This window comes from Poecilia latipinna, unplaced genomic scaffold (assembly GCF_001443285.1).
Source record: "Poecilia latipinna isolate Pla-1442-1.1 unplaced genomic scaffold, P_latipinna-1.0 Scaffold2279, whole genome shotgun sequence".
Classification (NCBI taxonomy): Eukaryota; Metazoa; Chordata; class Actinopteri; order Cyprinodontiformes; family Poeciliidae; genus Poecilia; species Poecilia latipinna.
This window is the reverse complement of record NW_015114895.1, coordinates 84,204-96,340: the sequence shown is the minus strand read 5'-3', so window position 1 is coordinate 96,340 and position 12,137 is coordinate 84,204. Positions and strand designations below refer to the sequence as shown.

At 41.5% G+C, this 12,137-nt stretch overlaps 1 protein-coding gene across 2 annotated transcripts in view; it reads right to left on the bottom strand.

Moving 5' to 3' along the window:
* chrd (chordin) overlaps positions 1 to 12,137 on the bottom strand; it is a 25,659-nt gene that overhangs the window by 5,058 nt on the left and 8,464 nt on the right. For both annotated transcript variants that reach the window (XM_015018473.1, XM_015018474.1), the window contains 17 exons: positions 11,034 to 11,180; positions 10,754 to 10,871; positions 10,441 to 10,528; positions 8,385 to 8,526; positions 8,086 to 8,223; positions 7,916 to 7,998; positions 5,477 to 5,624; positions 3,471 to 3,577; positions 3,022 to 3,301; positions 2,645 to 2,886; positions 2,143 to 2,256; positions 1,482 to 1,673; positions 1,284 to 1,377; positions 1,109 to 1,165; positions 850 to 953; positions 379 to 642; positions 169 to 262 (listed from right to left, as the gene is read on the bottom strand). In XM_015018473.1, coding sequence (XP_014873959.1) covers positions 169 to 262; positions 379 to 642; positions 850 to 953; positions 1,109 to 1,165; positions 1,284 to 1,377; positions 1,482 to 1,673; positions 2,143 to 2,256; positions 2,645 to 2,886; positions 3,022 to 3,301; positions 3,471 to 3,577; positions 5,477 to 5,624; positions 7,916 to 7,998; positions 8,086 to 8,223; positions 8,385 to 8,526; positions 10,441 to 10,528; positions 10,754 to 10,871; positions 11,034 to 11,180 — 2,412 coding nt within the window. The remainder of the gene's footprint in view (positions 1 to 168; positions 263 to 378; positions 643 to 849; positions 954 to 1,108; positions 1,166 to 1,283; positions 1,378 to 1,481; positions 1,674 to 2,142; positions 2,257 to 2,644; positions 2,887 to 3,021; positions 3,302 to 3,470; positions 3,578 to 5,476; positions 5,625 to 7,915; positions 7,999 to 8,085; positions 8,224 to 8,384; positions 8,527 to 10,440; positions 10,529 to 10,753; positions 10,872 to 11,033; positions 11,181 to 12,137) is intronic.

The following is a 12,137-nucleotide window of genomic DNA, read 5'->3' as shown; positions in this document are numbered from 1 at the left end:
CCCCAAAAAAAAATTTTCCCTTTCCAAAAAAAATGGCCAAAGGTATTTTTTGCAAAAAGTGATTTTGGAAAAAAAAAAAAAAAAAAAAAGAAAAAAAGAAAAAAAAAGACTTAGGCTATTATTTTAGGAAGGGGACAATATGTAAATCAACATGTGTTCATTCCTTACCTGCACATTCAGGACAGCAAGAGCTCTCTGTACGGGTGATATTAGAGCAGGTCATCACAGGACACTGTTTCCTTTGACACTTGGTAACTCCATGCTGTAGAGAAAAAGAGAGCGAGAAAGCAATATTAAGAATTTCTTCATTTGATGGGAAAAATTGGATTTCATTTGCTTTTTAGCAAAAAAAAAAACTTGTAGCTCCTTCATGCTTACATCACACCAGCAGTTGATGCACTTCATCTCGCCCACAAGAGGCACCCAGGGGTGCCAGCTGTCGCTGTTCTGGTAGAAGTTCTTTCCAAATTTGCAGTACCGTGGGCCGTCCGCTTGCATCATGTCGGTGTGCTCCAGGCCTGCAGGGGTCCTCTCTTCTTCTGGACACTCCTTGCAGCAGTCAGAGGGGCTCCGTCTCACTGGGTGACTGCAAGTCAGTACGGGACACGTCACCTTCTCACAGTGGACCTCCCCTGTAGAGCCCTGAGGTTAAAACAACAACAGATTGGAAACAGTTTTTCTTTAGAAAAATGTGACTTCTCTTTCCAGTTTTGGACATCCTTAAAGTACAGAGGAGAATTTTCTCTACCCTTCACATTCTTTGCAGCCTAATACAACACAAACGATCCGTAAAGAGCCTCTGAGATGTAAACTCAGCCAGATGTGAGCCTATTTATTGATGTTTATTACCTTGCAAGTGCAGACCGCACATTTAATGTATCCAAAGGGAGGAACAAAGGGATGCCATGTGGTGCCTGGGGCATGCATCTTCTGGTCGCCCTCAAAGTAACAACCTGAGTGATGGGAAATACAAGCGGAGAGGGTTGCCAGGGATAAGACAAGGGCTTTTGAGTTAATCTGTGAGCTAAAATCTCATAAACAAAACAGCAGTTAGAAAACATAAAAGACAAAAGAGGGAAAAAAAAATAGAGTAGAGTTATAACACCACCTTCTAGGTGTTCCTCCACCGTCTCTGGTGCTTTTATGTCCTTTGCCTCCCTCCTTTCTGCACATGGAGTGAATAGTCATAAAATGATTATTAGCTTGAAACTCATGGATGGCAATGGAGAGCACTCTAACATCTATGAATGACTTAAAAATCCCCAACATAACGTTGGCCGTACCATCACAGACGGCACAGCACTTGTCCTCGGGTTGAATGGTTCTGGAGCAGGTCAGCTCTGGACAGATAACTGGATCACAGATCACTGTTCGCTTCTACAGATGGAAAAAGATGTTTTATGAAATCACAGTAAATATGCTGCAAAATGTCTTGCATAAAAACATTGCCGTGTGCAGCAAGATGTGAGTGCTCTCCTTACCTGACAGCTGCATGTGAAACACTTGTCATAGCTGGGAGTCCAGCGGGAACCATGAGCGTGATACTGGTTCTCAAAGAAGCAGGTGTTTGGGTCTTTCTTCAGCTCCTCGGGGTCATTCAGGAAAAGGTCATCAAACTCAGCCTCCTCTACCTCTGCTGGGGCACCAAGTTTACAGCTGTTTGAGATATGGACCTGGAAATGCATCATCAAATGGAGTCAGGTGGGGAGGGAGCATGTGTGAAATGTGTAGAGAATTAAGTTGGGATGAAAGACGACCTCACAAAGTGATCAACCATTACACCTGTGGAGTTTACAGCCAACTGTGGTTTCTTTGTATGTTTCTGTAGGCCAATAAAATGAACTAAACGCTGTGTAGAGAAACAGCTGCCAATGAAAACAATAACCACCTGACAGAATCAGGTGGTTACTGGATGAAGCTTTTTGGCAAACAGCAAACACCTTGATTGTTTTTAGCATTTACTCTTCATGATTCTCAGCACCAGGGTTTAATCTGTAAAATCCCAAAGGAAACACGCAACAAATTGTGTCATTTAAGCTAATTCTAAGACCTTAGTAACTATTAGGGAAGTTTGTGGCTTAACATATCACTACAGTAAGACAACGACATTAAAATTAGTGACCACATGACTTCATCGCATACCCGTCCTCGTATTTCTCCCTGAGGATTCAGCTTGGTGCTGACTTGGATGAAGGCTGTTCCCTGGTCCAGATGTTGCAGTAGTTCAATGCTCATGTCCTTTAAAACCCCCTGAGCCTGCAGGGTAGATGCAATACTTTAGATATCATATTTTATTAAGACATTTTTAGAGTGATGCATATATTAGCAATATTTAGTTTTCCTTTCCACCACAAACTTATCTTGTTTCTTATCAGGCACCATGTTTGACGCCAAATTATAGGCTTGAATGATATTAAAAATGTTTAATAGTAACAGTTTAACATTGCATATTTGCACCTAATAAGTGAGTCAAATGTGATTATTGATTGCCCTGCATTCAAATCTAAATATTTTTGCATTGTTAATGGCTGTTAATATGAAATACAACTTTTAATTTTTTTTTTATATTCAAAGCAAAACAAAAACTTGAACTTCTGACCTGAATAGTCTACAGTAACATTTGTGAGCAGACAAGCAGACAGACCTGAGAGCCGTAGAAACCCGTCAGGAGCCTCTTGTGATTTGTGCTGCTGTCATCCAGCTCTCCGATCTCTGCCAGTCCGTGCAGGTGGGCGTTCATGGTCACGTCTTCCGTCTTACTAAGACCTGCGACAATTATCTCGTAGTGCAGGTGGCACTGTTTATCCACAGACACCCAGGCGTGGCCAGATGCTCCAGTTCGTACCGGTGGGGACACAAAATGCCCGGCCAGAGGAGTGGGCAGCTCTTGAAGAGATGGAAAACGAATGAAAAAAGACAATAAATGTAGTATATTTTCAAAGCAAGTCATTGTACTTTTTTTTTTTTTTTTACTGTTTAGATGTTTCTTAATCTGTTTATCCTCACTCCACTGGTCCTCACCATGTCTGGGTACCTCCAGGCCACTGTAAGGCAGGACTTTGATTTGCCCCCTGAGCTCCCCCTCCTGGCTGTGTGCCGTGGCCACGTTGATGAAGAGCTCGTTCTGCAGCAGCATGTGGATATGTCGGGCCTCCAGTCGACTCAAGCTGCCCGCCGCCTGCCCGGTCTCCCTGCTGTACTCCGGAGTTAAATCGTAAAGGACAGAGCGCTTGTTTCGACGCCGCGGCTTCAGCTCTATTGTGAGACCCACAATGTCACTTGTGAGACCTGCGACCTGAACCTGCAGGACACCAACAGACCCAGGCATTAAACATCCTATCAACTCTAAATGTGCTTTTGCAACATTTTAGAGAAATTCATTGTTGAGTCTGGGGAATCAAAACCTGAGAAAGGGAAGTTTCCTGAAAACAAAAACACAAACATTGTTTATGAGTAAAAGAGACTGTTACCTGGTAGTCCAGCGTCCCGTTACCATGGAGATTAAAGATGGCAGAACCCACCCCTCCTGTCTTCCCTGGGATCAACGCATCGCCGCTGGACATCACACTCTGAATAGCTGAATTGGACAAAGACAGATTCATGTAAAAATATAAATAACAAAGACTTCATAATTTCTCTCATCTGTTTATCCATCACACACAACAAAAGCAGGTTGAACGAAGGAAAAGAGACAAATTATACCTACTTGTGTTCTGCAGCAGCAGAAGCACACATCTGAGTTATATTTTTTCACAGCTTTGACTCTTATTGTGGAAAATTAAGTTTAATCACAGCCAAGAATCTGTGCCTGCTTATGTCATACCAAAAACATCCATGCCGCTGCACACAAACAACTTTGCATAAGAAAATGCTAAAGGTTACATCTGAGATTGAGGTATATTCTGTATATTCTGGTGAATGAAGTGAGTCTTACAAAGATTGAGCTGAGGGGGACAGAAGGAAATGAGTAACAGAAGTGGAGAGAAAGTTTTCAATATGAGACACAGAGGGAACAGCAGCATAGATGAGAACTGATGCCAAAGCTGCACAAAGAGGACAGCGGACGGAGGGACTGAGACATGGAGGAGACAGAGAGGGAAAGAAGAACTTTGGACCTGAATTCTTACCAGATTACGTCACATGCTGTTAATCAAAACGCTGGAACACCGACACAAGGAATCAGGTCCAGCACACTGACCTTGGCAGCAATCATGTGTGTGTGAGTGTGTGTGTACACATTTTACAAACAAGCATATTTTTTTGGGTTATAAATCCCAGTCTGTGACAACAAAAACTGAAATCAAAGCATTTCGCAGCAGTGGACACATGATGATTAAGTTCAAATAGTAATAGTGAGTCGCACAGAAAAGGACATGTGTTCATGTTTTTATATTTGAAGAAAACTTGGGCAGTCCACAGCATTCCTAAAAGCCTTTTCTTACAGCTTCACACACACACACACACACAAACACACACACACGTGTGCAGACCCTCGGTGAGACAGCAAGTCCAACATGAGGTCTATAAACATAGCTTTCCCCACATCGATAAGACTTGAAAGAAAGGACGCAGAAAGAAAGTATTTTATGGAGGATGACAAAACCAGCCACAGATGGACGAACAGAGTACCGCAGCAACACAACCCATGTTTTTAAACTGTGTTCTTTTTCTCTGCTTCTCAGAACCAGATCCAAGAGTTTAAAAAAAAAAGTACTTCTTGAACCTTTTCACATTTTGTCAAGTAACAACAACAAACTTTATTGTGCTTTACTGGGATTTTAAAATGGAAGAAGACTGCTACATCATTTCCAGAATTTTCAACAAATTAAGACCTGAAAAGTGTGGCACTCATCTGTATTCAGCCCACTGTAATGTAATACCTATAAATATAACCTAACTTTTAAAAAAACTACACAGCTCAGCCATTAATCCTGCACTCCACAAATCTGCTGTCAGTTAAAATGCAAAAATGAAAGCCATTAATTTAAAAAAAGACATTAGAAGTCCTGTTTGGGACTAAAACCTCATGAGTGAAACATGGCAGTGGAAGCATCATGCAGCATGGACGCTTCTCCTCAGCAGCGACAAAACATATTTACATTAGAATGACCCAGTCAAGGATTAGACAAAAAACTAACTTAGAATCTGTGGGAAACTTCAGAAGATTCTTTCCGTCCAATCTGATGCTGTTTGAGCTGTTTTGCAAAGAAGAATGGGAAAAAAACGTATGTCTTTGTTTAAGCCTTTACTAGCCAGATGTCTGTACTAGCAAAAGCAGCAGACATGCCCAAGACTTGCAGCTGACTCCAGAGAATGAACACTACTTGAAAGTAACACTTTTTGTAAAAGATATGAAAAACCATTCAGCATTTTTCTTCCTTTTCACAATAATGTGCTATTTAGTGTTTATCTAACACTAAATAGCACCTGTACTCCATCAGGTAGTATTCAGGTCTCTAAGAGCAAAATCACTCACTGTCACAAGATTTTCTCCCTGTGATGAAGCCAGAGATTTGTCGGGGATCCTGATCCTCGGTTGCCACGGAGATTTCCAGCTGACCACGAGATAACCAAAACAGCTCGCGGCTGTTCAGGTCTGTCAGCACCTCAGCAAAGTCTGGATCCTGCACAGATTGAAAGTGTTAGCACAAAGCTAAACGAGTTTCTGTGTCACAGAAAGCCACAAATAGTCAAAAAAAAAACCCAAAAACATATTTCACTAAAAATTAATTACTGTCTTCAAAGGCAGGAATGAAAACGTCACAATGAAGTGTTAGATCTTGTTGACATGAGGTTTATGAAACATTGACTTGTCATCATAGTAACCCTCCCACCCCCGACCCAGCTTCTTTAAATGAAAGACAGGCTCGTTATTTGTGTCCAGCTCCATCTGTTTGTGTTTGTTCTAAACAAAAATGGAACAGAGAGCAAAACAAATCACGTGGCAGCTAAATCATCTCGAGGTTAAATAAATACGACAGTCGCAAAGACATGGCAGAGTCCAAACCCATTAGAGATGCAAACATTTCTGCTACGCAACAACGCGACCCCATAATCACCCCGCTCACACACGCGCAGTTCGACTCGAGGCAAAAATATGGTTCATATTTTTTTCACTGGTTTCACCAGTGAGAGGCCGCTGACTTAAAGCGGGACTGACAGTATTGCACGAAGACGCTGAGAAATGTTGGATTAATAGGACACATGTATGAGTGTGTTAAAGAAATGTTACTTTTATGACCCTCAGGCCTTGGTTCAATATAAATATACACGAAGCATAAATCCACAGAGCGAGCAGCCAAAACAGCTCAGAAAAAGAGCAGGGGAGGCACTGAGAGAGGGTTATGTTGCTGGAGAAAAAAAATGGACTGAATAATGAGGGGGAGGCAAGGTGCAGATGGATATATTAGGGTCCGGTGTTAATGGAGCGGGGCAGTAACACAGCAGTAATAAGACTGCCTGTCTATGTCTACTATTTCACAATATATCAAGTTATAACCACAAGCTTTAATATACCTTATTGGGATATTTTAAGCTAGAGAAATCTAAGGCATGCCTTTCAACATTTTTTTTTTTTTTTTACAAAATAAAAACCTGAAAAGGTCCAGCAAACAATATTTGCAGATGCAAGCCTTTTCCAGCTTTGCACATTCAAATTCAGGAAATGTGTACACATCAGTCAAAAAGGAACAAGAGCATATGTGAACAACAATTTTATAATATGCATGGCTTTATATCGTCAGAGTCAGCATCCTAATGGAAACTGGATGTTTGCCTCCAGTTCTGCCCTACATTTTCTGATTAGCTTCCTTTTTCCTGCAGAAGAAATGCATGTTCACAGTATAGTGCTGGCACCACCATGTTTCAGTGTTGGGATTGTTACTGTCCAGAGTTAGTTTCTGTTTTGAAAATCACTACAGTTTTGTCTAATCTTTTTAAATAATCTCCTAGTTAATGCTGTCCTCCAGATGTTTCATACTTGAAGATGACTTTATTGAAGGTTATAAGAAGAAACAGGGCTGAATATATATTCATGGGGCATTTTTTTATGCTTTGATTTGTAAAAGAAAACTTTATAACATTTTTCCTCCACTTTAGTGTGGCATCCAATGAAATTCTAAAAAAATACACTGATGTTTGAATTTGTAATGTCTTAAAATGTTTAAAGGTTTAAGAAGCATAAACACTTAAAGCACATAAGCTAAATATTCTCTTGGGTTTGAAATAATACATAATACGTTGGGAGTTTGACTTTTTAGTTGTTGTGTAGTTTAATGGGTCAGGAAGCAGTGGCTAAGCTCAAATCTTACACAATATTTGTCAAGGACATTCTGTAAACAGCTGGATCAAAGGAGAAACATCGTCCCTTCCTGGCAGAATTAAAACCAGACGCACCTTTCAACACCCCCTCCGCCCTCCTCTCCTTCTACTAAACCCACAGACCACTAACCACTGACATGTGTGAGAGGTGGCGCATCCTCTTTTACCCCCACGCTTCCCTTTATGTCTCATACTCCGCCACTATCTGTCTCGTGCCAAACTCTCCACACAGACTTTCCCTTTCCTTTTGTTTCCTCACACCTTCATACATTTTCCCTCATCGTCTATCAGCATGCTGAGCTGTGATCCAAGCGCCACGATAACTTCGCTAGGATGTGGCGAGAAAACCACATCCGTCTCCTTGAGTAGCTGGGAACAGGGCGGGGGCAACAGTGGGACTCTGGCGATCTGACATACGTTTCTAACCCAAAACAAGACGACTTTGGCTCCTTAACATTCAGAGCAAAACGTCTTCCCCTAAAACTCCGCCACTGTTTTATAATAGTCAGCATAAAACAAATCTTTTTCAACATGGTTATTAGTCCTTTCTGTCTCTGACTGAACTGATTATGATGGATGTGTAATTGTTACTCACATTAGAGGTGATGTTGGACCTGATCTCTCTTAAGACATGTTGGCGGTACATCAGCTGGACTCGGATTGGGACCAGAACTGGCTCTGAGGAGAAAGAGTTTTTTTTTTCCATTTAACTTTATTTAGAATCACTTCTTAGTTTCAGTGTATACTCCTGTGTGTCTCCTTCACCTCTGTCCTTGTGTCTGATGAGACCCTGCAGGATGAGGATGAAGTGAAGGTTGTTCTCACTGTCACTCAGCGTCAGCAGGGCAATGCCTCCCATTCCCGCATTCTCTTCCTCTGAGGTCAGCACTGAACTGAATGTCTCTGCACATAAAAAGCATGCACAGTGACAGGAGTTATCTGCCTATGCATTTAAACAATTTCAATCAGCTTTATTTTGCTTTTACTTAAGACTCAACATAATCGATGCATTGAAGATAACACGGATAAGAGTGCATGCATTAAAAGCCCACATGCAGTCTCACCGGCAAACAGCGCTCTGTGTTTGATGATTTTCCCAACCACCTCTTCTCGCCTGCCCGTGGATGTGGTCATGCTGATGCGCAGTTGCTCAGACTGCAGCTGTCGCAAGAGAGGTTTCGCCAAATTTTTCCAAACTCCACAGATCTGCAAGCAAACACCGACCAAAACAGGTGCAGTGTTGGAGACGTTTAGGATGCAAATGCGCATGAACAATGGCTTTAGAATACATCGGGCCTTTTTCAGTTCTTCCTGGAAGCACATTAAGACAAAGTGCCTGCAGTGTTTATTATTTCTTCTCAATATAAATCCATCAGTTGTGTGAAGGCCTCAGAGGTTAGTGAACAAACAGCATCTTGAAACACATAGGAACAAAGCAGATAGGTGAGGGAAAGTTAGAGCTTTAAGTCCCGAGTCTGGGATTCTTTTCTGAAAATGTGGCAGACAGTAGGGTGTGTTAAAATACAGAAACATCAATCCTGTTTGGAATTCGCCTCAAGTCATGTAGGAGTCAGATAAAAGTAAAACTCAATGTTTTTGCCTACATTCAAAAGCCTATGTTTTGTGTGGTGGGGAATTAATGAAGCACATCACTCCATGGTGGCAGCATAATGCCTTAGAAATACTGTTATTCAGCAGGAATATTAAAACTGGTCAGAGTTAAATGGGAGATATCAGACAGTGCTGGAAGAAAACCAACATTATGCTGCAAAAGACTTGATACAACCAGAGCTACAAGGGAATGATTTAGATCAAGGCATATGTCAAAGTTCAGATCTAAACATAATTGAGAATCCAAGGCAAGCCTAAAAGGTTATACTCTTCAGAAATGCTTTCCATCCACTCTAAATGAGCTTGCCCTATTTGGTCAAGACTGAGGAAAAATCTTGACAAAATAGATTTTTCTTTTGGACAGAATGTTGGTATATGCAAGCCATATATCAACAAGACTTGCATCTGTAATTACAGCCAAAGGTGATCCTATACAGTATTGATTCAAGGGCTTTAGTAACAACAAACATGCTTTTCAACAGTTTACTTAAAAAAAAACAGGATTTTTTTTATTCCACTTCACTTTTATGCACTACTTTTTTGCCTTGTCACAACAAATCCCGATGATATACATTATCACTGGGATTTGACAATATGTGAAAAGTTTGAGGGTCATGAATACTTCAGCAAAGCACTGTAAATAAAAGCAGATAGAGAACATATTGCTATCTGCTAGATCCATAAAGTTTTGTGATCGTGCATTGAACTCTTGGCCACAGCACTTTAACATAAAACCAAAACTTCTTCCTCTGAGCTGAGGGAAGAAATGTGGCAGACAGCCGACACCTCATAACTCCGAGTTCAGGAGTAATCTCCATTTTAATTAGCAATACTCTCTGTCGCCATGCTAAGCAGTGATGTAACGTGTGAAAAATTCTCTCTCTCTCTCTCTCTCTCTCTTTCTCTCTCTCTAAGTCCTGCTTCAGCAAACTCCCCTCCTCCTTTCTTTTTCAGAGCCACAGTGTTTTCTCTGAGGTCCTCTGGAGCTTGACTCTGACATTTATCTAAAAATAATAATAGGCCAATTTCTGGGACCTGTATTTAGGGGGCTCCTGTCTCACTGAACAGTGTTTGTGTTCAAAGTGGAATGTGAAAATGTGTGTATTTTGGCAGGAAATCACATACGGTAATGCAGACAAACCTTAGGGAGCATCCAGTGAAGTATTGGTAACCTGATTTATCAACACAAAACTGACTTAAACCTGAAAAGCTGTTGCGACTGATTGTGTGCTAATAATGACTGCAATCAGTTTGAAGTTCAGAAACGGGGCACTAAGGCCAATAGGAAGTGTCACTGACTCTCTATGTGTGTTTATTGTTTATGATGTTACTGTGAGTTATGAGAAAACAAATCAGAGCCTGAGCACACAGTCCTGCTGTAAAAGCATCCATCATATCGCTGCTTGGTTTCCCGGCATCTCTCAGGAAACACATGTGCGTGAAACCAAATATAACTCAGATGGAGCCAAGAGAATATGATTGTCTGCTCTCATGAAAGTAATGTCTTACCATGTCCGTCTGTCCTTTGGGGACTTTATATTCAAAAGCAGGAGTCCCATCTGAGTCCAAGATGGCTATTTTACTGGGGCGGCCGATTCTGGAGAGCAAGGGTAAGGTTTCACTTATATGCGAGTATAAAAACAGGCAGCAAAAACAAAAAAAAAATCTTTCTCATTCAGATTAAGAACACTTTCTCTACTCCATTTTGTCAACATTCATAACAAAATTAGTTTTTAACCAGCAGACACAACTTGTGACACCAAAGAAAAGTCAAGGGAAACTAAACAAAAGACGTGTTTCTTCTGGAGAAAACTGGTTTTACCTTTGGTATGTAACAGAGAAGGTCAGCGTGGTTCTGGACAGAGAAAGACGGACTCTGGCAACTCCGCTGGAGCTGGGCAGCCATGAGTCTGTCACTCCGGTCAATAGCGCCACAAAGTCTGCAGAGGGTAAGAAAGGGCACAGCAGACTCATCACTCTACTCTGTAGATAGATAGATGTGGCAAATTAAATGTCATATTTCTATTTATTTTCCTCACCTGCATAAAGCAAGAGTGAACATTGGGTTATATCTAATTGCTGTTTGTGTGTGTGCGCTGTACCTGTGCGGCTTTCTCCGAGGCCCGTGTCCTCAGAGCTCAGGTAGGATCTGTCATTGTAGGATTTGTGGAGGTCGTCCTCTTTGCCCTTTTCATGGAAAAACTCAAAGGTCTCCAGCATAACATCAACCTGCTTTTTGTCAACCACACCTGCAGAATTTAAAAAAGAAGTCACTTTATTGTGCTAAATTAAACAGCTGTCTTATTCGTTGCCTTCCACTCATCAAAGATGGGTCAAAGTGGCGAAAGGTCAGTTGAGCTGCTTGATCCATACCTTGTGACCATATGTGGGTGTCTGGGGTCCTGATACGAGTATATTGAAACTGGCTCAGCTCTTTTTGTCACAAAAGACAGGAACAGAACCCAGATTATTACAACTAAGTTTTCAGTCTGTCTATTCATGTCCCACTCCTTCCTACCATAACTTGTTAACCAGACTCTAAGATACTTGGACTGTTTTGCTTTAGCCAGACAGTTAGAACATACTCAAAGGTTTTAACTTAGTACTTGTCTTTGAAACAAGGTCAGTACCAGGTAAAATAAACCCCATAAATCCAAACAATTCAAAACACATTCTGTCATAGTGTCCTCCAACGTTGGCCCACATATGAACCCCAAAGCCTGGCCATTGTGCAAACAGTGTGACAGATAGGTATGCGAGATCTGGCAGGATTGAAACTGATTTTGGCTGATTAGACATATGACCAAAATAATATGGAGGTCTCCATCTTCCTGACATCTCAGACTTTCTCCCTCCTCATTTCTTGGCCAGGAACGGCTATCCAGCACTGTGTCTTACAGCTGATGAGCTTCAGGAGGATTGGAAGTGACACTGGCGTGCAATCTCAACAAAGACCCACTGTTCCTCACAAACTGCTGTGCATCCTGATGTAATGTGCAGCCCTCACAATCCCACACACACATGCACAAACACATAGTAACACATGCAGGGGTGCTTGTTCAGCCAATTACAGTCTTCTGACATGTTCTTGAGAATGAAAACCACACGCTGCCTCTTAGTCATCCAAATGTTATTTCTCCCAAGGTTGTTTTCTGACATGCTCAGTCGAACTGTCTGCCTATCTTTCCTGTGTCTACACACACACA